General features: G+C 40.0%; 1 protein-coding gene across 5 annotated transcripts in view; it reads right to left on the minus strand.

Annotated features, from left to right (window-relative positions):
* DTNB (dystrobrevin beta) overlaps positions 1-26,124 on the minus strand; it is a 234,708-nt gene that overhangs the window by 41,521 nt on the left and 167,063 nt on the right. For all 5 annotated transcript variants that reach the window (XM_065928698.1, XM_065928699.1, XM_065928700.1 and 2 more), the window contains exons 11-14: positions 17,510-17,599; positions 13,777-13,864; positions 3,849-3,934; positions 2,877-2,990 (exon numbers count right to left, since the gene is read on the minus strand). In XM_065928698.1, the coding sequence (XP_065784770.1) occupies positions 2,877-2,990; positions 3,849-3,934; positions 13,777-13,864; positions 17,510-17,599 (378 nt within the window). The remainder of the gene's footprint in view (positions 1-2,876; positions 2,991-3,848; positions 3,935-13,776; positions 13,865-17,509; positions 17,600-26,124) is intronic.

A 26,124-nucleotide genomic window follows, 5' to 3' on the forward strand; every position in this document is an offset into this window, starting at 1 on the left:
GTTTTGTTTCCAAAACAAGATTATAAATTTTTATGATAGATTCATTGTCTTCTTGTCTTTATACTCCCTAAATTTCCATTGCAGGTATAAACTCAATAAGGAGTTGACTCATTCAATTTTCTAGAAAGTCCTTCTTCCCTGAACCACAAGACTGGATGCAGTACTCTTTCTCTGTGCTATGCAGATCAAGTAATTACAATAAAAAATGGCAAAAATGAATGAACTACAGCTATTAATTCTTGCAACTACATGGAATGATCCTAAAGAACAATATTAAGTGGGAATAAAGTCGCAGAAGACTACATATAATTTCATTTCAATAAAGCTCAAAAAACAAAAAGCAAAACTAGACACTCTATTGTGTGAACATACACATATATCTGAAAATACTGTTTAAAAACCAAGGGAATGATAAAGCAAATTCTGGATAGAGGTTATCTCAGGGGGGAAGGCAGAAGGAAGTGAGACAAGATGGGGGAACTTACACAGATGACATGGCTTTAGCAATATGTGAATTCTCAAGTAGGGTGTGGGTTTCTGGGTGTTCATTTTAGCATTATGTTTCATATCTTACTCATTTGTTTCATTTATTATTATAATAACAAATATACCACTAAAAATAATAAAGGGGGGGAAAGACAATTTTGGCAGTCAGGATTCGTAACCACTAACCCTAAGGATAAGATTCTCTATCTTGTTTTATTCTACTAGCTGGGTATTGGCAGTTCCTGTATTCATATACACAGATCAAAACCAGAAGGATGTGAGGACCTACAAATGAATCCTGCCCTTCATGTGTCTTGTGATAAACAAAAGTTCATAATATTAATCTAGATGCATTTACCAACTTCTTTCATGGTTAGTAACTCTGAGAAATTAGTTTCTATTCCAAAATTCTAAAGAAATTCTTCTACGTTTTCTTCTAGAAGTTTTAACATTTTTGTCTCCATGTTTCATCCGTCTGCTGGTGTTTTTTGTACATAAGTGTGAGGAAAAAAGCCAATATGTGTGTCCTTATGCATGAGCAATTGCTCTAGCACACTTTATTAAACTGTCCTTTTTTCAGTGACACAGAAGCTGCTTTTGAGATCAGATACTTTCTGATTTCTCAGAATTTAGACCTTCCTTGGACTTAAATTCCTGCTTCTTACTGCCTGATGTCACAGCGTTGGATCCTGCCCTTTGTCTATTCTGCTGTCTACGTTTTTTTCAGATCTCTCTAGCATAAAGAAGCCCTTTCAGCAATCTCAGTCCCAGCAACAGTGAAACTAAAGTATGACAGTTTTTTGCTTTTCTAGATACAAGATAGTCACCTGTGCCTGAGCTGAGGTGGGGAAAGAAAACAGCTGGCTGTATCTTTTCGGAGCTGTGCTCCGAGTCAGCAGCTTCTGCTTTCCCGTCCTTCCTGGTATGACACCAACTGTGCTGATTTCCCAAATGTTCGACAGCAGAACCAGAGCCACCAAGATCTCAGCCCGACTAAATTCAGAAACTCAACTGAATTTCTTTTTTGGAGAATGGGAATCTCTGTATCTCTAAAGATTTTCTTCTGCACAGCTTAAATTCCTGATGACTTATCTATTAATGACATAAATCTAAACAGAAGGACAGTTAGAAAAAAAACAATCATCTCCATTCTCTAAGAGAAGAAATCATGGCTGGGAAGCTAAATGATCTAAATCAAAAGAAGAACTACGAAAGGACTTTCAGCTCTGTAGAAATCCCGGTGATGGCACATTAGAAATCGACTTGTGGGATGTCAAACGTTACAACCTATGCAGAAAGAATCCACTGTTGGGAATCCACAGATCCGGTGAGAATCAAGTCACTCATTTAGTTTCCATAATGGCATCACTTATGGAAGAAGGTGCACACATCTTTCTAACACTGACAGGAATAAGACGCTATGAATGTTGATCCCCAGGAGAAACGAATGGCAACCCACTCCAGTATGCTTGCCTAGAGAATTCCATGGACAGACCATGGGGTCGCAAAGAGTCAGACATGATGGAGCAACTAACACACACACAACGTTGCCCGGATCATGCTCATGTCACACTCTTCTGGAAGATGCCCTCATTCCCCTGAAAACAGTACCAAGTGGGAGCTGAAGCTGCTCTCTACCCCAATCCTGATCCCACATCCTTGGTCTCTCACTCCTTGAAAGAGTTTATGTTGAAGTGGAAGGTTCCTTTTCCCTGTTGCTGGGAAAGACTGAAGGCAGGAGGAGAAGGGGACAACAGAGGATGAGACGGTTGGATGGCATCACGGACTCAATGGACATGACGTTGAGCAAACTCCGGAAGCTGGTGATGGACAGGGAAGCCTGGCGTGCTGCAGTCCATGGGGTCTCAACGAGTCAGACACAACTGAGTGACTGAACTGAACTGAACTGGAAGGTACCACAGCCACGGTGTAAGGAATTCCCACTTGGTTTCACATCTCAGGGGATTTCCCACCACGGACTCCTGATTTAGGAAGTGCTAGAGAACATACTCGAAGCACAGGGAGAGCATTATTCCTAGCCAAGAGTCTCTAAAGTCAGGCTAATTTCAAGATAAGAAGATGGAGTGCAGCACACTGGGCTTCTTAAAGCGATCACAGAAGTATAAACACTGCTCTGCTTGCGGTGGAGCTGGAGGCTGGTGTTTACCTAGTTCTGGAATGAAGGCAGGAGATCGCAGAATGATTAATAAAGGAACTCAAACATCTGAAGCAGTAGCAGAATGAGTGGAATGCTTCAGCTATTCGTTTTAACATGACTAGGTGTACGGATGAACGGATCCTATCCTACTAGTTTGGTTTCCTGAGATATGGACTCCTATTGGAGCAGGTTAGAACATCGGAATGGCAGTGCAGGCAGGACTCTTACTCACCTCAGGAGCCGCAGCTCGGCCAGCAGCGTGGGGTTCTGTTGGGCCTTCTCCGGGGTGGGCTGGGACGCCTGCTCATGTTCCAGACGGAGACGCTGAATCTCCTGCAGGATCTCTCTAGACAGGGTGGATGAAAGAGATGGCTACGTGATGCTTCCCAGCGGTCTCTTTCTCTCTCTGCTGTTAGAAGTTTTTATTCCACTAGTGCTGCCTCTATCTATCTTGTTCCGAGTGCTTCTGAACAACCAACGTGAAATGGACATCATCTTAAAATACCCACACTTCGTATTTCCTCAATGAAACACCCCTTTGTGGTAGAAAAAGTCATATAAATCTTCTCAAGAACTCAAAAAATCTCCACAGAAGAAAAATGACAACTAGAATACTCAGTTCCTCTCTGGGGGAAACCTGCAGCCTCCGAATGCAGGTCTAGTGCCCATTTTCCTCGTCTTCCTCCGTCTCGCTTCCTCTCCTGACCCCCGACCCCTGCCCCAAGAGCTGATGGCGGCCCCTTCCTCCACGATGCCTGTTATCTTCTGTCCAACCTCCTCATCCTGGTTCCTGCCTTTTCAGGGCGTGATGTTGTGTTGTTTGGGCTCCGAGCCTATGAACGGCTTTTCTGTGAGACCCAACAGTGGCACGTAGCATCACGGGCCAGGACGAGGTGGCAAGACAGAGCAGAGGCTCCTGGAGCAGAGTGGAGAAAGGAATGGTGAGAGGGGAACACACTGGTGGGTGGGGAAAAGAATTTCCCTGAGGGCACGTGAGCAGGCTTGCGGACTGCCAGAATGAACTGCATGCAGAGTTCACGCACAAATTAGTGTCCAGGGCAAGACCTGGGCTGGCCTATCTTAACGGAGGTGGAATCTTCCTTTGTGGTCAAAACCCATCTAGACTGCAAGGAAAACGAGAATCAGATACTCACACGATAATCTTGGGCTTATAAACTGGCTTGGCCTCTCTCTGCATTCTTACCTGTTTTTATTTTCCAGTTCTGCAATAAGCTGTCTTTGTTGTTTGTTGGCATCAAAGTTAAAGCTCAAGTCGGTGGGAGGACGGGTCTAGAGTGAGGAAGAAAGGTTTTTGGTTTTGGATTCAAATACATCCAGAGCCCCAGATGGACTGATTTTTTTTTTAAAGAAAGATTTTTGAGGTGTAATCTACATACCATAAAATTCACCCATTTTAAGTGTACAATTCAATGAGTCTTAGTATATTTAAAGTTATGCAAACCAAGCACCACAGTCCAGTTTTAGAACATTTTTCACCACCACGGAAAGTTCCCTCATGCCAGTTTGTAGTAAACTACCACTCCCACCCCCAACCGCAGGCTAACACTGATCTGCTTTCTGTCTACAGTTTTGCCTTTTCTATATACATATACATGGAATGATACAACATGTACTCTTTGGTTTCTGGCTTCCACTTACTATGTTTCTGAGGTTTATCCATGTTGCTCCATGAATCAGGGTTCCTTCCTTTTTATTGCTGAATAGTATTCCACTGTTTTCAGCTTTTGGTTATTACAGATGAAGCTGCCCTGAATTCTCATTTACAAATCTTTGTGTTGATATGTGTTTTCATCTCTTTTGATTAAATACCGAAGAGTGGAACTCCTAAGTTACACTCCTAAGTAACTCTGTATTTAACATATTGAGAAAGTGTCAAACTGTTTCCCAAGGTGGCTGAACCATTTCACAATCCCAGCAAGAGTAAAGGAGGGTTCCAACTTTATCATATCCTTGCCAATACCTGTCATTGTCCTTTTGGTTTTAACCATCCAAGTGAACATGAAGTACCTAAATTGTGGGGTTTTTTTTAAATGAGATATAATTTACGTGCTTTAAAATTTACCCTTTTAAAGTATACATTTCAGTGGTTTGAAACTATATTTATAAGACTGTGAGCCCATCATCAGCATCTACTTTCAGGACATTTTTATCACCCCCAAAAGAAACCCACAGTCACTCCCCACATCCCTCTCCACTACCTTGTGACAACCTCTGATCTACTTTCTGTATCTATGTGTTTGCCTATTCTAGACAGTTCCTACAAATGGAATCATTCAATATGTGATCTTTTAAGTATCGCTTCTTTCACTTAGTAAATGATTTCAGGGTTCATCCATGTTGTAGCACGTGTCAGTATTTCACTACTTTTTATGGTTGAATAATATTCCAACATATGGATAGATAGTATTTTGTCCATCCATTCAACAACTGATGAGCATTTGGGTTGTTTCCATTTTGGTGGGCTATTTTGAATAATGCTGTTATGAGCATTTGTGGACAAGTTTCTGTATAGAGATATGCTTTCATTTTGGGAGGTATATAAGAGTGAAACTGCAGGTTTATATAGTAACTGTCTTTTGAGGAACTGCCAAGGCTGTTTCCTACATGGCTGCACTTTTAATGATATACAAATAATTTACATTCTCACTAGCAATATATGAGAGGTCCATTTTTCTACTTTCTTGCCAACAGTTGTTATTGTCCATTCTTTTGACCACAGTCATCCTAGAGAGTATAAAATGTATCTTATTGTGAATTTGGGCTTCCGAGGTGGTTCAGTGGTAAAGAATCCACCTGCCAATGCAGGAGACATAGGTTTGATCCCTGGGTTGGAAGTTCCCCTGGAGAAGGAATTGGCAACCCGCTCTAGTATTCTTGCCTGGAAAATTCCACGGACAGAGGAGCCTGGCTGGCTGTAGTCCATGGGGTCACAAAGAGTTGGATACAACTTAGCTACTGAGCACGCACACGCACTGTGAATTCAATTTTTATTTTCCTAATGAGTAATATGTTCAGCATACTTTCACGAGCTTACTGGCCATCTAAATACCTTTGGAGAAATCATTATGGTTTTGATTTTCAAATCCACTGACGTTTTTGACTCTTATTACCTCCTTTAAAAATATGGAAGTCAATCAACACAAAATATGAAAATGGATGACTAGGTGACATTTCCCTTTTATTGATTAGCCACAGTGGAAGCTCTAATGAAGGCTCTGGTATGGTTATGCTTCCCTCCATGTATAAACATGATATATGATGAAGCAGAAACTTTGTTTCCTATCTAGTACTTAAAGATGCAATCAGTAATTCTTTTCATGTGAAACTTCCTAAATAAACATAAGCAAAACAGCATAGCAAATCTGAGTCAGAGGCTTTTTTACTTAATCAAATTACCAAATACTTTTCCTTTTTAAAAGGGAAAAAAGTGATCTTTCTTCCTACAAGAAGAGTGGACCAGTGGCCAAATGAGCAAGTTCTCTCTATTATCTATGCACAGGCATGTGAGAGCCTGAGCTGAACCTCAGAAAAATGGCAAGCCTGAGACTAAACCTGCTATGAATAATAGATTTACAAATCCTGAAGACTGGAGTTAAAATGAATGGTTCCTTATCAGAGTGGGACCAAGGAAAATTATGGATGAGGAAATGAACTCTGAAATGAAGTGGTTTCATATACTGACAAGTAAACAAAAATCCCCAAAGTATTTCACTGGACATTTCTAAAGAATCTTTTTAGTTTTGAGTGTCTGACTGCAGTGCTGAAGCATCTTTCACAGAGGAAGTTAACACATGAATCAAGAATTATTATCAACAGTGATTCCAAATGACAACATGCCATACAGCACAGGGAGCTCTACTTAATGCAGTGTGGTGACCTGAACGGGAATAAAGTCCAAAAGGGAGGAGATACACGTATATGTGTGGCTGATTCATTTTGCTGTACAGTAGAAGCTAACACAACATTGTAAAGCAACTATATATATGCCAACAAAAATTAACTTTAAAAAATAGTGATTCCTAACACCAGGCAATATTCTTTGGCACCAAGAAGCATTGTGACTCAAACATAAAGAAGTAGGGGTGGGAGTTTCCCTGGTGGTCAAATGGTTGAGTCTGCCTTGAAATGCTGGGGACACTGGTTCAATCCCTGGTCTGGGAAGACCCCACATGCCATGGGGCAACTGAGCCTGTGCACCACAACTACTGAAGCCCGAGTGCCTAGAGCCTGTGCTCCAAAACAAGAGAAGCCACGGCAATGCCAAGCCTGTGCACCGCAATGCAGAGTAGCCCCTGACCTCTGCAACTAGAGAGAGCCTACGCACAGCAACGAAGACCCAGAATGGCCAAACATAACTAAATAAATAAAAATTAAACACACACACACAAAAGAAGAAGTAGAGGTGGAAGAAGATTCAAACCCTTAGCTGCTGTCCCACCTGGAGCAGCCTGCACCCTCGCTCCTTCACCTGGATGTAACAACAGGGAGAGCCCCCAGTGGAGAGAGTCGAATGCTGGCTTATTTCACTCAGACAAACATCAAACATAGCCAAGGTACATTAAATAATAGAGAAATGTAGGGGTTTTATTTATTGACCACCTTAGACACCACAGTATTCCTTAAAAAAATAAATAAATAAATAAAGCCAGGTATCCCTTCTTAAAATGCCTCCAGAGAAAACGAGAGAACAGTTAGTTTAAAAAAAACATGGAATACTTTAGCCAGAAGAGACCTAAAGATGGTTTCTTTCAAAAATTAAGTAGTTCATTCATTTATTCAACAAATATTTCCTGAGCACTTACTATGTGTTAGATACTGTTCCAGAAACTAGGGATGCATTAGTGAATAAGGCAGTGGTCCCCAACCTTTTTGGCAGCAGGAACCATTACATGGAAGACAATTTTTCCATGGAACGGGGAGGCGGGAGGATGGTTTCAGGATGATTCAAGTGCATTATATTTATTGTGCACTTTAATGCCACTGCTGATCTGACAGGAGGCACCAGTCCCTGGCTCGTAGGTTAGGGATGCCTGAATACAGCTTCTTCCCTCATGTAGCTTACATTACAGAGAAGGCAATGGCACCCCACTCCAGTACTCTTGCCTGGAAAATCCCATGGATGGAGGAGCCTGGTAGGCTGCAGTCCATGGGGCCGCTGAATCGGACATGACTGAACGACTTCACTTTCACTTTTCGCTTTCATGCATTTGAGAAGGAAATGGCAACCCATTCCAGTGTTCTCGCCTGGAGAATACCAGGGATGGTGGAACCTGGTGGGCTGCCATCTATGGGGTTGCACAGAGTCGGACACGACTGACGTGACTTAGCAGCAACAGCAGCAGCTTACATTACACTGGGAAAGAAAGGTAAGAAATATATATACATATGTATGACATCAGTAGTGATAAATTTGATGAAGAAATACAGGGTAATGAAACAGAATAAACTGAAACACAAGACTTTTAAAATTAGGTAGTTATAAAAGACTCAGTGAAACGAGGAAGCAAGCCAGGTGAAGGTCTGGGGGTTGGTGGCTCAGGCTTGCTGGGCAGAGAAGGGTGAAGGCCCACAGTGCTCCAGGTGGGTGCGTTCAGTCAGCACTGATGGAGAGGAGTTGGCCGTGAAGCAAGGGTGGGAGATAAACTGGGAGAGCCCAGATCACAAAGGGCCTTTTTATCATGGGGTAGAGAGTTTCCATCCCATCCCACATGTGGCATGCAGCCACTGCAGGATTTTGAACAGGGAAACACTGAATTAATTCCAAATAACATAGGTACATACTCTGCTCTTAAGGAGGTGGAATCTAACTCCCTGTTCCTTAAGTGTGGCCTGCCCACAGTGACTTCCTTTCAAAGAGGACAGTGTAGAAAGGGGAAAAAAGAGAAACTTTATGTCAGATCATCAAGGTCAACATCAACAGAGATAAGTGACGCTGATACTAAACAAGCAAGATGTGAAGTGAGGAAAGTGGCACTTACCTCTTCCTCCCCAAAACCCACAATCCCAGTCTAATCATGAGAAAAACAGACAAGTCTCAATTAAAGGGCATTCCTCAAAACTGTCCAGGTCATCAAAAACAAGGAAAGTCAGTAATAAGCTATAATGGAAAATAATCCTATATATCATATATAAATATAGTTGAACCACTTTGCTCTATACTTGAAACTAACACAATATTGCAAATCAACTGTGTTTCAATAAAAGAAACAAAAAACAATAAAGAAAAGTCAGAGAAAGTGTCAGATCAGAGGAGCCTAAGGAGAGATGACATCTTAGTGAAATGTGGTATCTTGGATGGAGCCCCAGAAAAGAAAAAAGACATTAGGCAAAAACTAACAACATCTGAATTAAGCACATTGTCGTTGTTTGGTTGCTAAGTCACGTTTGATTCTTTTGTGACCTCAGGGTCTGGAGCCTGCCGAGCTCCTCTGTCCATGGGATTTCCCAGGGAAGAATACTGGAGTGGATTGCCATTTCCTTCTCCAGGAAATCTTCCCAACCCAGGGAGAGAACCCAGGTCTCCTGCACTGCAGGTGGCATGGACTTTAGTTAATAATCATACATTGACATGTTGCAGCAAACATGCTATACTAAAGTAAGATGTTACAACATGGTAAAAGGAACATGGGTTATATGGAAACTCTTTGAACTAGCTTCAGAAATTTTCTATAAATCTGAAACTGTTCTGTAATGAAGTTTATTACAAACAAACAAACCCTACCAACTGGAGGATTCACTTTGTGGAATAAGAATGGAAGTTAGGAATCCTAGGGTCAGTTACTCGTCATGTAAACTTTGAGCTACTTTATTTTCCTATACACCTTTATTCTCTTGTCTGTAAAATTAGAGTATTTATGGAAAAAGATCCCTTCCTCTGTTACCCTAGTATTCTCTTAGACTTCCCTGGTGGCTCAGAATATACCTGCAATGCGGGAGACCTCGGTTTGATCCCTGGGTCGGAAAGATCCTCTGGAGAAGGGAATGGCTACCCACTCCAGTATTTTCTCAGGTTTAGGTAATCTTACAGAGCTCCATCATCTTTAATGAGACACAGCTGAAAAATACAGGCTAAGGAACAAAACCCCACTGAGCAAAACTGGGCAAATTGGAAAAGACCCTGATGCTGGGAAAGACTGGAGGCAAAAGGAGAAGAGGGTGGGAGAGGATGAGATGGATGGATGGCATCACCAACTCAAAGAGTTTGAGCAAACTCCTGGAGATAAAGAAGGATAGGGAAGGATGGCGTATTGCAGCCCATGGGGTTGCAAAGAGTCAAACACAACTGAGTGACTGAACAACAAAAACCATTAAACCAAGGAAAGTCAACATAGTCAACAAACTGTAATCTGCTGGATTGCACTTCTGGAACCTCCTAAAAAGAGATTGGAAGTTTCCTGTCTGGATGAACTTGGCAGAATGAGTTTTACAGATATGCCTGATGTCAGTTAGACTTCACTGCATTCCAGGGCAGCCCTCCCATCACCTCATCCTTGCCTAGACTAACTGGAAGGCTATGGATTATTAATATTTCCCTCTCTCAAAAACCCAGTAATGTTTTTTAGGGCAGTGGTTCCTAAGGTAACTGTAAATCAAAAGACTGAAAGTTTTCTTTTTGCTTTTTAAATGAAAATCAATAGACCCTGCTAAACCCATTGATTCTGGATTCAGTGATCTGAGGCAAGGCCAAGAAACTATATTTTTTAAGTGCTGCACACAAGATTATAATATGTAGCTAGGTTTGACAATGACGATTTTGTAGGGGTTTAAAATAATTACATGTGCGCCAAACACACATGAAAATACCATTATCTTTAATTCTAAGAAGCCATAAGGATATATCTGGAATAGTGTATGGGTGGAGCAGCTGACGTGATGATGAGGCTGTGAAGTCTGGGACCAGGTTCTGTGAAAAAAATCTCAAAAATGTGAAAATGTTAGATAGCATGACAATGGATAATGGTTTCCTTTTCCTTTCACTTTTTTTCCAAGTTGTCCATAGTGAGTTTTTAATTTTCTCATAAAGAAACTTTACAAATAAGCAAAAAACCATCTGACTACATCAAATGCTAGTGATGTTTGTGATGAAATTTTAAGATTTGCCACACATTGTATTTCTGCTTTAAAAAGGAGCTTAGGCATGTCAGGAAAACAAATTTTCTCTCTTGGTTCATCTAAGCAATCTATAAATTCTCTGTTTGGGATCAGTCTCTGTTTGGAAGAGGTTTCAGTGGCCATGTCTACCACCTGGGGAGATGTGAGGGTCTGATGTTGGAGCACTTCATAGGGTGTAATGCCGGCTGCTAAAGTGATTTAATGGTCTTTCTTTGTGAAGTGTTTTGAAAAAAAAAAAATCAATACAAAGCCTATCTGGCAGGCTATAAATAAATTCTTTTGAGCACTACACCCACTTTATGCAAAGCACCTGTATCAGTGAGAGATTAGCAGATTAGAAGTCGTCTGTTTAATAGAAATCTAGTTAAGAAGACTCCACCCTGAGAGACCCAATATTTATAAGATAACTACACTTAGGAAAATAAACTGAAGATGAAAGGGGCCATATCAGAATTTAGTCTCAAGACCATTCTAACAAGGATTATTTTCACATGAATTAGAGAATTGGCATCAGAAACTATCAGGTGTAAACAGATTTATCTTGTTTGGAGTAAAAGAGTACTAGGATCTCCTTTTCAGGGTCAAATGGCTTTGGAGCTTCTATTTACAAAATTTAAAAAGTACTTTAAAAAGTACTAAAGTCAGCAAGACTGTATAATGGTGTTAAGTATACTTAATTTTAAAACTCCAACCACAACACTACTCCATCTCAAAAAAATTAATATTTGTAAATTTTAATTTCTAAAGTAATAAATATTTGTGACTGACTGGTTTGACTAATCAAATAAAACTAGTCTTTTTCCAAGACTTTTTTCCCCCCATTCTGTTCCATTTCCCTAACCTTTAGAGTTGGAATGTTAGAGTCAGATGTATGACTTATTAGATTCTCAAGGAAAAGATTTTGAAGTCTAAACAAATCCAAAGGAATAAATTACATTTTGAGAGAGAAACGAAGCAAAACTCTCTATTGGCAGCTTTCATAACTATTTCCCTAGGAAGGAGTAAACAATACACTGTGGGATATTGTCCTGTAAGATCTTGGCCTGCCTGTCCAGTCTAATCTCACTCCAGAACTCCAGAATAATATTGGACCCAATGGTTTGTGATTCCTGTAACCCCTCTAAGAAATCTTATATAGTCTTGCTGGCTTTGTTAAAATGTCTTTTCTGTATCTATTGAAGTATTATAATTTTCTTCTTTAAACTGCTAATATGGTGAATGACATTGGCTGATTTTCACGTGTTAAATAAATTTGCATTCCTAGGATAAATCTCACTTGATCATGGAATATTTTCCTTTCTATATGTTGCTGGATTCAATTTGCTAATATTTTCTTAAGGAATTTTGCATCTATGCTCATGACAGAACTTGGCTTGTAATGGCCTTGTACTGTTTTGGATTCAAGCTATGGTGACCTGATAAAATGACTTGGAAAGTGTTCCTTCTTTTTCTGTTTTCTGATAGTTTGTGCCAGATTGTTATTATTTCTTCCTTAAACATATGATAGTATTCAACAGTTAAGCCATCTGGGCTTGGAGTTTTTGAAGTCAACTACGAATTCAATTTAACAGATTCAGGACTATTTAGATTTTCTATTTATTATGTCAGTTATGTAAATTTGTATCTTTCAAGAAATTTGTCATCTAGTCATCAAAGTTTATTCATAATATCAAAGATATTTATAATATTCTTGCCATCCTTATAATGTTTATAGGCTCTGTAGTGATGTCCCTTCTTTCATTCCTAATATTGGTAATTTGCATTTTCTTTCTTTCCTTTTTATCTTTTTTTTAAACTGAAGTATTGTTGATTTATAATATTGTGTTAGTTTCAGGTATATAGTATAACGATTCAGGGTTTTTGCAGGTTATATTCCATTAAGGTGATTACAATAGGTATAACTGTTTGTGTTATATGGTAAACCTTTGTTGCTTATCTATTTTATGCATAGAAGTTTGCTAATCCCATATCCAAAACTTGTCCCTCCTACTCTTTGGTAACCACAAGTTTGTTTTCTATGTCTGTGAGTCTGTTCCCATTTTTTTTTTTAGCTGTCTATTTATTGGGTTGCACCAAGTCAGTTGTGGGCATGTGGGATCTTTGCTGTGGCATGCTGGATCTTTAGTTGCAGCATATAGGATATAGTTGCCTGACCAGGAATCGAACCCAGGCCCTCTGCACTGGGAGCATGGAGTCTTAGCCATTGGATCACCAGGGAAGTCCCAAGTCTGATTCTGTTTTGCATATATACTTACTTGTATTATTTTTTAGATTCCACATAATAAGTGATATTGTATAGAATTTGCCTTTCTCTGACATTTCACTAAACATAATATTCCTAGGTCCACCCATGTTGCTGCAAATGGCAATATTTTATTCTTTTGTATGGCTGAGTAATACTCCAGTTTGTGTGTGTGAATCACATCTTCTTAATTCAATCAGCTGTTGATGGGCACTAGGGTTGCTTTCATGTCTTGCCTATTGTATAGAGTGCTGCTATGAACACTGGGGTTCATGTATCTTTTTGAATTAGTGTTTTCATTATTTTCCAGATATACACCCAGGAGTGGAATTGCTCGATCACATGGTAGTTCTATTTTAGTTTTTTAAGGAAACTCCATACTGTTTTTCAGAGTCTTCACCAATTTACATTCCCACCAACAGTGTATAAAACTTCTCTTTTCACCACATCCTTTTCCTTTTCTTTTTTTTCTTTTTCCGTTTCTTTTTGATCAGAATTTCTAGCGGCTTATTAATTTTATCAATCTTTTTAAAGAACCAAATTTTGGTTCTTTGATTTTCTTTTACTGATTGATTTTTAAAAGCAGTTATTATAGATAAAATTAAAGGCCACTGCAATCCCTTCCTTAAATCTGTTTCCCGCCTCCTGTCTCTGAGGTATCTACTCTCCAGAGTTTCATGTTTACCATTCCCCTTCCATCTGTATATTAAAATAATGTAAATTTCTGCTACTCTACTGTAATCCTCTATTTACTTACCATGTTTCCTGCCTCTGCAGCCAGCCGGGCAGCATAGCGGGCTATAAGCCGGTGCTCCTCGTCCAGTCGGCTAGGACTGTCCAGGACACTGCCAAGGAGATAAAAATTCAACAGGTATCTATTAAACAACCCCTACTCTTGCTTCTCTCTCAGAAAGAACAGATGGGAGAAATGCTTATGAAAAAGAATGGTAACAAAAGAAATGGAGACCTGAGTTATAGATACTAATGGTCTTCTGAGACCAGAGGGATTTAGAGAAATGACAAGGCCACGCATACCATCTCTCTCGGGCAGTATATCCCTGTTGCTCCTACACCTTCAGAGGGGACACTTCTTTTTGAACGCAAAGTCTGAAAAAAGGGCATCTATAAAGCCTAGGGAGCTATTTCCAATCGATTGTTTTAAGAAAACCTCATGACATTTAGATATAGGTCTTGAATTCAAAAGACCAAGAGAAAACTAAAGCATCATGAAAAACAGAGAGCTGGGGAAGTACACTTAACATTGGCTGAGCAAAACTGAGGAACCTAAACTAGGCCAGGTTCACAATATGATAAAGTTGGGGAATATTCCATGGTATCAAACATTCCCCTCCAATGTTCTTTCTCTTCTTTTACCATGCTTATTCTACAACTGTAGCCCCAACTTGAGTGAACTAATTTAGTCTGTTACTCTTAACAACAGTTCCAGTGTTCTAAGAACTTTAAACTCCACTAAGGCAGTCTACCCATGCCAGTATTCCTGGGCTTCCCTTGTGGCTCAGCTAGTAAAAAATCTGCCTGTAATGTAGGAGACCTGGGTTCTATCCCTGGGTTGGGAAGATCCCCTGGAGAAGGGAAAGGCTACCCACTCCAGTATTCTGGCCTGGAGAATTCCATGGACTGTATAGTCCACAGGGTCGCAGAGTAGGACGCAACTGAGTGACTTTCACTCTCATTTTCCACTAAGGTAGTGCCACTACCTTGGATAAAAGGATTCTTGAGCAGGAGGCTACTTCTGTGTATATGTTCTGCTCATATAGAACCTTCTGCCGATTATGGTTGACAGCTTTAATTTAGGGTGTGATGTCAACTTATCCATATAAGGCACTTTCAGATTAACCAGCACTGTGGCTTTATAATTCTATTTTGTTTCAGTTCTGACAGAAGCTTTAAGACAACAATAATGATGATGACTAACTGATGAGAGATGACTGTCATGGCTTGTTTCTACTTTGGCTCCAGGTTCCTGGAGTTTCAAACCCCTGACTGCAATTTAACAGTATGACAAAATATGAAATATGAAAAAATTTATAAGACATGAGTTCAATATTCATCAAACCTTGCTATAATTACTGAAGGGAATCTGGAAAGGATGGTGGTAAATCAACAGAGATCTGGACTTTTCATATACAAAATCAACTATATTTTTCTTAGGTTTTTTTTTTTTTTTTTTACCATCCTGTATTTCTATCTCTGTGACTAACTCTTTAAGCTTCAGTTGGTCTTTCCTCTAGGATGAATTTTTTTAAAAATTGTGTTGCCACTGTCAATATCATGGTCTTCTGCCAATGACACTTCTCAACACTATATAATTTTAGGTGTGCAAGTGTCAGTCTCTAGCATATATTAATATAATCATTTCTCAAAAGATGATCTTGCAGTAAGAACATGCTACCAATAGTTGGCTTTAATACTTTAGGCTTAGGGCCCCAAGGTCAGGGCTGAACTATAGTACTTATGCCTATATTTGTCTGAAACAAGAGGACTCTCTTTATCTTTTAAATAACAACAAAATGAACATTTACCAAAACAAGTAGATACTGTTGTGGAGGGAACAGCAGCTTAAGAAGTGGGACTTACAGTGGCTGTCCTCTGTGACACAATAGGTTCCTCTTTGCAAAAGAGGTCCTCCTTCTCCATCACATTCCCTCTCCCTAGGAAGGTCAATTTGACCTGTCATTCCTACCTGAGTGTGGAGGACATGGTCGCTTTAACTAGCCAAGCTTTTCAGCCAGAAACTAGAACTTTTTGTTGATGACAGGTTTTAAGGTCAATGAAACTACAAGGGAAATTAGAAAGGTTCCTTATTCTACTACTTCAGCTGATTTTACATCTCAATATTCAGGATTATCAATAGTTAACCTCGAAATTTCTGTACAAAGCTCAGTTCCTTCAACTATAAATCAAGAAAAGATGCAATACTCACCCAATCCTCACGTTCCTCCAGGGCTCCTGGCCACCAATTCTCGCTCAGGGAGCCTAATCTCTAAGCCATGAGACTTGAGGGTCTCAGCTAAACCTAGCATACATCTTCCTGGGCTGAAATATCAGGTAGTAGTGTCTGTCAAATATTCTGCTGCTGTATTCACCATGGAAACTTTTAATCACTTGGACAACTACCCTTACTGATACTAAATAAGCTGTCTTGCCAGGGTGAGACAACTCTCTTCCCAGAGATCAAGGGACTGCGACAGAGTGCTCAGAATTCATCCCTCTATGATACAATGCACAATTTGCAGGCCTTCCCCTCCACAGAATAAGTTTATTAATTATAGCTGGGAGATAGGAGAACCCTATAATCTAATGCTTTAGAGACAGGTAAATGCCTGAAGTAATAAACACCATTTGGTCATACTGGGGAAATTATGTGAAGTGCTGTAAAGTATAATAATTAAAACAGTCCTTTTCAATTATACATATTTTAAAGTTGATTATTAACTGATTTTTCTGTTATCATGGGGAATAAGTGCTTCCTATGGAGCCAAGGCATGTTAAGGGCAAAGCTATGATCAGAATTTAAGTCTCTAGCCTCTCCCATGTGTTTAAGTTTATATATTAGTTTTTTCTCTAAGAGTAAGAATCTCAGGCTGTTTGGCACAGAGACTCTTTGCTGCTATGTAAAGGGGAGGGATTATTAAACTTTAGATTATTTAAACTTTACCTGCCATTCTCCTTGCAGAATGGTGGCAGGGGTGGGCATGGACTGGACAGGTGGCTTTGGGTCTACCTGAATGCAATGGCACCTTGTCTATTAACTCTTTTAAAGGGTTAACTTTGCTAGAGTTAGTGGTTATCAAATGTTTTTCCACCATAACCCACTGAGGGATCAGACATATTCCCGTATTAACAGCAGTTTCTAGTTAATTATAATACATATAATTATTATAATATGAGGAGGTATATATGGTTTGGTAAAAGTCTCTCAGGTAACAGTGACTCCATACTACTGTTGAAAATCACTGGTTTAAATTATCAACAATGATAGGGCTTTGGGGAATGGAAGATGATGCAACACATAAAGATGTAACAAGGTGATGGTGTCAAAGCCTCCAACTTAGACAAGGTGTGCTGATCAACCCCAGACTTTGAACGTTGACCGAAAGATTTCATTATTTAGGCAAGAACGAACAGGAAGAGGTTGTATCAAATGCCTCTGTGAATACACGGCTTTGGGACTGCACATCTCTGAGGTTTACACTCTTTTAAGTGTAGTCTGAAGGAAGGAAGGGCACTCCACTTTAAGGAAGAATTTCTGACTCTGTGTTTAGGTAAGTGCCCAGGCTTGGCAAGGCTCCTTCTCTTTTAGAAGCTAATGCTTTAGCAATTATTTAAACTCTGCCAAACATAGCTGGTAGCTTCTCAAGAAAAACCCCACATGCAGAGTATTTTCCAGCTGGCAACCCCGGGTAGCAGAGCTCTCCCTCCCTCTGATCAGTCCTTGGCCACCCGCCTGCTGCTGCTCTCCCACTGACCGTGCACAGTGCTGCAGACGGGCCACATAGGAGGCTATCAGCGCATGCTCATCAGCCAAGTGACTGGGTATATCCTGGCTATACTGTAACCTGGGAACAACGGAGGCAAAGACAGCAAGCGTGACACACACACATACAGAGCAAGAAAAGAACATGGATTAAAATGGGCAAACGTCAAAGAAAAATAGAACAAAAAAAATCATGATAAGGAAAACAATGAATAACCACAAGGCATAATGGAATCTGGTGTTAGACCATAGGGAGTACATCTCATCAATCCCTTCAACAAAAGCAGCCCCTTGGAAAACGGCTTTGGTGGGCGGGCTGCTACTATAGCCCGTGAAAAGGAGAAACCAATGAGGGGGCCACCGAGGAGCTTTACCCACCAGGCTTGCCCAGGTTCTGGGCTCTGTGATGGATGCATCTTGTAGGGAATGCCCTCTGGCAGGAAAACTGAGGCAGAGTGGGTCCATTTAATCACTGAGTGGCCCCTTAATGCTCCTATGGCTTCTGTCTGCCTGTCAGAGTTTTCAGTTTCTTCATGTTACCAATTAAGCCTTTTTATTTCTACAAGGATACTGCCTTTAGCATCACTCTATTTTCCCCATAAAACTGATACTTATACAAAACTTGCTAGAATTGTATTTAATTGACAATGTTGCATACAATCTGAGTGAGGCTCTTTCTTGCAGACATTTGGAAAATCCTTAAGCACATGATCTTTTTTTTTAACTTTTCACTAGAGAAGTATTAAAATATGCACAAAATAGAAAAAGTTATTTAATGACTACCATTTGGAGGAAGACATGGCAACCCACTCCAGTATTCTTGCCTGGAAAATCCCATGGACAGAGAAGCCTGGCGGGCTACAGTCCACTGGGTTGCAAAGAGTCAGACACAACTAAGTGACTGAGTATGCACACTTCATGGACCCATCACTAAAGTTCAACAAAGACCAACATCATCAACTTATTTAATTTATTCTTCCTCTTTCCAACTTTTTGTGGAGGGTGTGGCTAGAATAACACCAATTTATTATTTTGTCTGCAAATACTTGAGTCTGTACATCAGAGAAAAAATTTATACAACCTTGACACCATTATCATGTCTGAAAAAATTAACAAAAATTCTTGAATATTTTAGTCCATCTGAAAATTTAAATCTTAAAAAATATCCTTTTAAAGTCGAGATCTAAATAAGGTCCACACTTGGCATTTGGTTGATACGTTTCTTGTGTTTTTTTAATGTGTGTTTTTTTTAATGTTTCTGTTTTTAATCTGTAACAGTTCTTCCTTTTCCCTGTCCCACCCCCCCCCCGCCCCGCCCCGTCATCTACCTATGAAGAAAACATGTTACCTTGCTGCATATCCTACATTTTGGAGGCATCATTAAACTTGTTTCTCTAGCCCCTGTGAGGCCAGATCTAGATGCTGGACTAAAGATTTTGCTTTTGTTTTGTTGTTGAGACAGGGCTAGGCTCCATCATATATAATATGATGTACTTATAAATCAAAACAGGAGGTACATAATGGAAGGGAATGGAAATACTGATCAGTGGATTCAGATACTATTGGTTACATCTCTCTATTACAAACATGCCCATCAACTTTTCACCTAATAATTTTAGCATTTAAAATGATTCTTGCCTAGATATATTATTTCATGAGGGGTTACAAAATGCTGACTAGCTTTATCACCTTTTGCATGTTTATTCATTTCTTATATTTGCTTACTGTGAAACACTGCTCATTCAGGAAAGGTAAAACAAATGGTTAATATTTCTTATTTAACAGCAACAATAGAAAAATGAGCTAGTCCCTTAGGAGGGTTTTTGTCTTAATATCATTATAAACTCATAGATTTTTGTGTATCTGATGTGCTTCAATCCGTTACAATGGTATTCAAATTGTCCTAACTTTGGCCAGTGGAAACCCAGGAAGCAGGTTCCACTAGAGCTTATTAGCTTCCCTGTTTGTACAATAAGATGCCTCAGTCTCATCTTGTATATATCCTACTCCACACTTAGAATCAACCATTCTTCCAAGGGTCCCAGGGCCCCTTTACTGAGAAAGAGCATTCAGAAGCCACAATCAGGGTACTAGAGTGCTCACTGCTTTTGGGTTGTCACCACTTCCAGGTTTTTCAGTGGATAAAGCTAGGAAATTTCTGTATTTTAGAGAGAATAAAACTGAGTTCTTTCAGCACTTTCAGATATCACTCTATTTTCTAACTTACATTATTTTCATTGAGAACTCATTGGAAAATTTTACCTCTTGTTCCCGTATGTAACATGTCTTTTTTTCTCTAACTGCTTTTAATATCTTCTATCACTGCAGTTTTTTTTTGAGATTTCATTGTGATTTATGTTGGTATGTTTTCCTCTGTGTTCATTCTGCTTACAGTTTGTTGATCATCTTGTATCTGTGTGTTGGTAGTTTTCATTAAATATGTAAAAATTTATTCAGAAATTTGGAAAAAAATTATTTCCATGAATTTTTCCTCCCCCGTTAGACTGTTTGACATTGTCCCAAAGGTCACTGAGGTTCTGTTTTTCAAATATTTTTCTCTCTGCTTCATTTTAGAAAGTTTGTATTGATTTAAGTTCAGTGAACTTTCATTTTGTAATTTCTGACCTACAGTTAAGTCCATTCACTGAATTTTTCAGTATAATCCCTTTCAATCCTGTAAGCTCTATTTTTTTATTTTAAAGGTTTTAATGGAAGTAGACTATACATGCAAAAAATTCCAATCACATTTATACTAGGTTCTTTTTTATTTCTCACATTTTCTCCACATTATGTTGATATTTTCTTTTATAAATATATTTTAAAAATATTTATTATTTGGCTGCACCAGGTCTTAGTCATGGCACTCGGGATCTTTACTCTTCACTGTAGCATATGGGACCTTTAGATGCAGCATGTAGGATCTTTTTTTTTCCCTCAGTTGCGGCATGTGGGATCTAGTTCCTTGACCAGGTATGGAACCCTGGCCCCCTGCACTGGGAGCACGGAGTCTTAACCACTGCACCACCACAGAAGTCCTGCTTTTATATTTTTGATACTTATCATGGATGCCTGAAAGTCCATGTCTGCTAGTTGCATCACACGTGTTATTTCTGGCTCGGTTATGTTGACTAATTGTCTCCTGGTTACATGTCACACTTCCCTGCTTCTTCTTATATCTTTCAATTTTCCACTGAATGGTGCAAACTCTGAGTATTATGTTGCTGAATGTCTGGATTTTGTTGTCTTCCTCTTAAGAATGGCAGTCAATTTCCTTGTGAACAGCTTGATCCTTTTGAGGCTTGTGTTGAAACTTCATTAGTGCAGATCTAGAGTAACTTTATTTAGGGCCAATTTGACCCCGCTCCTATGATGTGGTCCTTCTAGGGTCTTCAGTGAGTGACTCAAGCATTCAATCTTGTCTCTTTACTTTGGTTGGTTAGAACTCAAACTATATATGTTGGTTGGAACTCTACAGTGTGAGCTCAGGTAGTTGTTCCACTTTCAAATCCCCAGGAGTTATTTTCTCTCAGATCTTGTGAAATCTCATTACATGCAAATATAGCTTAGTTTTCAGCCAAAGATTCAAGAGATCTCTCTTCAGATTTATGGAGCTCTTTCTCTGAACATGTACTCCTCTCTGGTGTTTTGCTCAGCAAATTTTGCTCCCCAACTCCAATCTCTACTTTCTTATTCTCAGCAAGACCGCCTTGCTCTGCTTATATCCTGCACTGGTGTTTGGCAAATGCATTCCTGCAGAAAGTCTGGGTGTTCATGGGGCTATCTCACTTGTTTCCCATCTCAGGAATCAGTCCTAGGCTACTTACTGTCTAATTCCTGAAAACAGTTGTTCTTGCATTCAGACCAGTTTTCCAGCGGTTTATAGTGAGAGAGCTAATCTGATACCAGTTACTTCACCATGACCAGAGTGGAAGTTCTCTCTGTAGTAACTATTTTTATCATATATTTGTAAAGCATCAGTGCACTTCAAACTAGAATTCAAAACAAAGTTGGATCTTTACAGCAGACAGATTGAGAAGTAGGTTATATAATCCTGCATACCAGGACAAAAGCTTTAGCTTTTACTCTGAAATTAGACGTTACTGGAAGGTTTTGAGCAGAAGTGAGGTATAACTTGTATTTTAATAGGATCGTTTGCTACAGGAAGGATAAAGTGCCAGAGAGCAGGGGGAAGAAGCAGTCAATTAGAAGGTGGCTTGACATTCCAGATGAGAGATAAGAGTGGCTAGGAAATAGTAGCCGTAGAAGTGATAATAAATAACAAGATCTTAGATAGACTCTGACAGTGTTTTTGGATAGATTTAATAACCTGACAGTTTAGATGGGAGAAAAATTAATGATTCTGACCAAGCAACTAAGAAAATGGGACTGCCATTCACAGAGATGGGGAAGAATATGGGAGAAGCAGATTTGGTGGGAGAAGATATAAAATTGAGCTTAAAATATGCTAGTTATGAAATATATATTAAATACCCAAGTGAAGGTATTAATTAAGAGGAAGATATGTGAGGGAAAAGGTGAAAGTTCAAGGAAAAAGCCTCGGTCAGAAAAAGAAGTTTTGGAGTAACTAGTATGCAGATTTTATCGAAAGTCATGAGTATGGATGGAATCACCTACAGTGAGTTGAGTACAGACAGAAAAGAGAAGTGGTCCCTCTGGTATGCTAACATTTACAGGTCAAAGAGTTATGGAAAAATCAGCAAAGGAGGCCAAGAAGGAATAGGAAAAAAGCCAGAAGAGCATAGTATCTGCAGGCAAGCGCAAAAAGTGTTTCAAGTACAAGGGAGCAATCATCTACATCAAATGCCACTGACAGGTCAAGCCTGTAAGTCCTGAGAATTCAACACTGGATTTAGCATGTGGAAGTCTCTGGTCTCCTTGACAAAAGTGGTTTTGGCAGAGTAACGGGCATGCAAACCTGACCATGATGTGCTCCAAAGGAAATGGCAGAACAGAAATTGGAGACATTTACTATAGAAGCAACAGTCCATTAAACTCCATTTTAGTGTGATACGAAGACTGCTATTCAGAACTAGTGTTGTTTGCCAGATAATTAGGAATCTAAGCCAAAATGAAAAGCATTAACAGTAGCTGCTTATGGCAAATGAGGAATTTAAATGCCCATGAATTTTCTGACAATTTTGTTTGGGGCAGACTCTTGAGAGTCTCTTGGACTGCAAGGAGATCAAAACAGTCAATCCTAAAGGAAATCAACCTTGAATATTTATTGGAAGGACTGATGCTAAAGCTGAAGCTCCAATACTTTGGCCACCTGATATGAAAAGCCAACTCACTGGAAGACCCTGATGCTGGGAAAGACGGAAAGCAGAAGAAGAGAGCGACAGAGGATGAGGTGGTTACATGGCATCACCGACTCAATAGACATGAATTTGAGCAAACTCCAGGAGATAGTGGAGAATAGAGAAGCCTGGCATGCTGCAATCAATAGGGTTGCAAAGTCAGACATGACTTAGCAACTGAACAACAATGGGTGTTATACCATTCTACTCACATTAAAAAATGTACCTGTTTTTCAGATTTACTTCTTGAATTTAAACTCTTTCTTGATTATGCATACATGCATTAAATGTGCTGCAATGTGTATATGCAAAATATATACAATCCCAACTTCCAAACAGATTTTGCTTTAGAACTCTGTTTTTCTAAAACAAAGGCAATACTTTGGAATATTTTGGAATCCTATAACAAAGAAAATAATGAAAATAACTGTTCTATTTCTGCTATCAAAAGTTAATTCAATCCATAAAAGTAGGTGATTTGCATGCCTGAGTACACAACAGCTTGAATGGCACTTCTGATGAAGATTGGGCATGTGAGTCAATGTTTGGAGCATTGACTAGAGTCAGCACTGTGCCAGGACAGGAGGACATGAGCAAAACCCAGACGTGGATTTTTCTACTTGACTGTTAACATCAAGAGAGCAACAGTCAAGTAGAAAAGAGATGGTCACACAAATAAGGAAAACTCCAAGTGTAATGAGTGTTATGATGAGAAGGACACTGTTCTCCTATTAGAGGACCTAATAGTAGAATTTTACCCAATTAGGGAGACCAGCAAAGGCAAGGGTGATTAGAATGAACCAAAGTTAAAAAGAGAAGTGACCATGAGATGAATACATTTCTCCCCAGGTACCCTAAAGAGAGTTCTTTCCCTCATAAGGCATCTCCCAGCTCTAAAACAACAGTAATAACGAGCATAGTTGGGGACAGAAGGTCCTGATGGGACTGCAGGGTCAAAGGCAGCATTTCTAAAAACACATTTCCCCAGACCTCTTCCTTTAGAAACCTCAAGCTTGTACTGAATCAAATTATCTGGGAACGAGGCCTGGGGATATGCATTTGAAACAAGCTTCCAGGGCTCCAGTTGCACACTGCAGTGTGAGAATGGCTCTCCAAGACAACAGGGGCTTGGAAGCCTAGGTGACAGTCTCATGGCTCCAGCAGAATCTCCAGTGTTAGCAAGAGAGGGCGCCTCTGGCCAAGGTTAAGAACACACCCACGGGCACCGGCAGCAAGGGGAAGGGATCTGACGGCGGGGGTGGGGGGGGTGGGAGGAGGTTGGGATGAAGGGTAAGCAGGGGTGGGACAAGGTCAGAGGCACTATAAGCAAGCATGCTGGAGCCAGTGCACACCCCTGGTAGCGGAATTATTTACTAAGTAAAAGGCAACAGAGCATAGCAACCAAGAACTCGGGCACAGGAGTCAGGCAGTCTTGGGTTTAATCCAAACTCTGATACTTATTAGCCATGTGAGCTTGGACATCAACCTCTCTCTGTCTCAGTCGTCTCATTTGTAAAATCATAATAATACCAAGTCTACCTCATGGAATATTTACTTTAGAGAGTGTTGGGAGGATTAAATACCATAACATAGTAGTTACTATCAACAAAGTACTGTGACCCAGCAGATACTTTTACAGATCTTCTGTTTGTTCTTAGAACAATCTTCCATAAAAGGTATTACCTGTAATCCTCTCAACTTCGTATTCCAGCCCTGACCTCTCCCCAGAGCTCCAGAATCATGTAGATTTGATGCCCATTTAGCATCTCCCCTTGCCTGCCTAACAGGCATCTCAAGCCCAACGTGTTCAAAACACAGCTCAATTCTCCACACTTTGCTGGTTCACCTGCCACTCCCCCCATTGGCTGGTTTAGATAAACAGCACTCTCATTCACCCAGACAACAAGCCCCAAAGTTGAGAAGTCTTCTTAATTTCTCTCTTTTCCTCATGTTCCACATCTAATCTCTTAACCAGGTCCTGCCGGCTCTACTTTCAGAATAGATCCCCAAACCAGCCGCTCTCACCACCCTTACTGCTGCCATACCCTCTCATCTGGAATTCCTCCCTCAACGCCACTTGGTCTATCCCAAGAGCCTCGTGACTGGTCTCTCTTCTTCCACTCTAGTTCTCTACAGTCGAGTCTCCACACTGCAGAGATTTTTTTTTAGTAACAAATCAATTTGGGGAGGTAATGAAAATATTCTCAAATCTATCGTGGTAATGGTTTTGCAACTCTGAATATATGAAAAACCACTAAATGGTATGTGTTAAATGGATGAGTTGTATAATATATGACTCAACAATCATCTGTTTAAAAAAATAAATCAACAATTCTGAAACTGCTATGTACACTACAAGCCACTGACCGAATATGTAAACGGATGGTGACTGATGGGAGCCAGGTTTCTCACTGATAGAGTGGAAGTTACAGCTAACCAGGAGGGGCCAGCAGGAGTGAGCTAGGTGGTACTGCATCAGAACATGATATTCCAGGATAATCCATGTCCTTTATTTCTCAGCCCTCAATGAAACAAGCAGGCAGTGCTGTAAGATGCTACGTGCTTGAAATAACTGAAGAAGAAAACCCCTTTCCTAGCAGAAGTGCTGATCAAGGGGCAAGCAGCAGCAAGATTTGGAGAAAAGGAGTAAGTTTCTGAATCAAGCCTGGTTGATTCTCACCCTCAAGGAGCTTAGGGTCTTGAAAAGCATGAAACAAATGGCTAATAACAATTCTATGATATGTACAAGATACTACAGATCACAGAAGACAAACACTTCACCTAGCTTTAGGGTACTAGGGAAGGCTTCCTGGAGGTGGTGAAGTTGAGAAGGCAGAATTAGACGACAAAGAGGAGGAAATAACAGGAAAAAGGACGGGAGGCACCAAGGCAGAGCAGCATATGCGGCGACCTGCTTGGTGAACTCTGAGTGATTGAGTAACTCTGAGAGTAGATGCCAAATAGAAACCATGGAATAGGTACGGCTGCAGAGGCTGGCAAGGGTCAGCTCAGAAATGGAGAATGTGCATTGCATCTTGCAGAACTGCACTGCCACTAGCCACCTGTGGCTGTTTAAATTCAAATTAATTTAAATTAAGTAAAATTAAAAATTCACTGTGTTGCATCAGTCATATTTCAAGTGTACAGTACCCACACATGGCTAATGGCTACCAGACGGGTTAGCACAGAACATTTCCATGCTCTTGGACAGCGCTGTAGAAGGGAAGAGCCACTGAAGATTTTTATCCAGGAGCATAACATAATCAGACCTGCACTTCGGAAAAAAATC

This window comes from Muntiacus reevesi, chromosome 3 (assembly GCF_963930625.1).
Source record: "Muntiacus reevesi chromosome 3, mMunRee1.1, whole genome shotgun sequence".
Classification (NCBI taxonomy): domain Eukaryota; kingdom Metazoa; phylum Chordata; class Mammalia; order Artiodactyla; family Cervidae; genus Muntiacus; species Muntiacus reevesi.